The sequence below is a fragment of the Penaeus monodon genome, chromosome 31 (genome assembly GCF_015228065.2).
Source record: "Penaeus monodon isolate SGIC_2016 chromosome 31, NSTDA_Pmon_1, whole genome shotgun sequence".
Lineage (NCBI taxonomy): Eukaryota > Metazoa > Arthropoda > Malacostraca > Decapoda > Penaeidae > Penaeus > Penaeus monodon.
Window position 1 is genome coordinate 20,555,148 of NC_051416.1, and position 645 is coordinate 20,555,792.

The 645-nt window shown below is 39.2% G+C and overlaps 1 protein-coding gene across 1 annotated transcript in view; it reads right to left on the reverse strand.

Annotated features, from left to right (window-relative positions):
• Positions 1-645, reverse strand: part of LOC119592922 (dual 3',5'-cyclic-AMP and -GMP phosphodiesterase 11A-like) — a 113,884-nt gene that overhangs the window by 34,959 nt on the left and 78,280 nt on the right. The window contains exon 8 of the mRNA XM_037941814.1: positions 187-200. Coding sequence (XP_037797742.1) covers positions 187-200 — 14 coding nt within the window. The remainder of the gene's footprint in view (positions 1-186; positions 201-645) is intronic.

The window sequence follows — 645 nt, forward strand, 5'->3', positions numbered from 1 at the left end:
TCCTCTGTACACTCTTCCTGAGGTTTTATGACAGAACAATATATCAGAGGAATTGTTCTCAAGTTCTGTCAACTGCTCCGGTTTCAGTCAATTCCACAGCGTCCGAATGTCACCGGATATTTTTTCATTGTTATTGCTTTGACAGTTTCATTGTTTACTGCCCTCGCGTTGAGTGTGAATGGATACCTGTAAACCTCTGACTACAACGGATTCAAGTGTCTGTGGCAGGGGTGTTTGGTCATATAACCGACGTAAATAATGGCTGGTGGGGCGGAGGGCAGTCAACAGAGATTCGATTCTGCTGCTTTAAAATATCTGTAGGTTTGTTTATTTTCAGAGGAGAGGGGGAATGATGGGTGGTTGGTTGGTCAGTTGAGTTTGTATTGTAGTGGTTTGCCTGTAAGGAGGTTATTGCTTTTCGAAAAGTGAATGTCTGATGCGGCAGAGGTCAGGAAATATAGTTTTAAAAATTTCTAAATTGTTTTTAGGCAGGATGATTTTGGAGATAGAATAATGGTTAATTTTGCTGTCAATAGAGTAGGCTGGTTTATATATTTTGGAAAATGTAATGGTTAGCGGGGTAGAAGGCGGTTTATTTTATTATCTTTGATTGTATGTTGGTTTATTCCTTGTTTAATTGTTTGA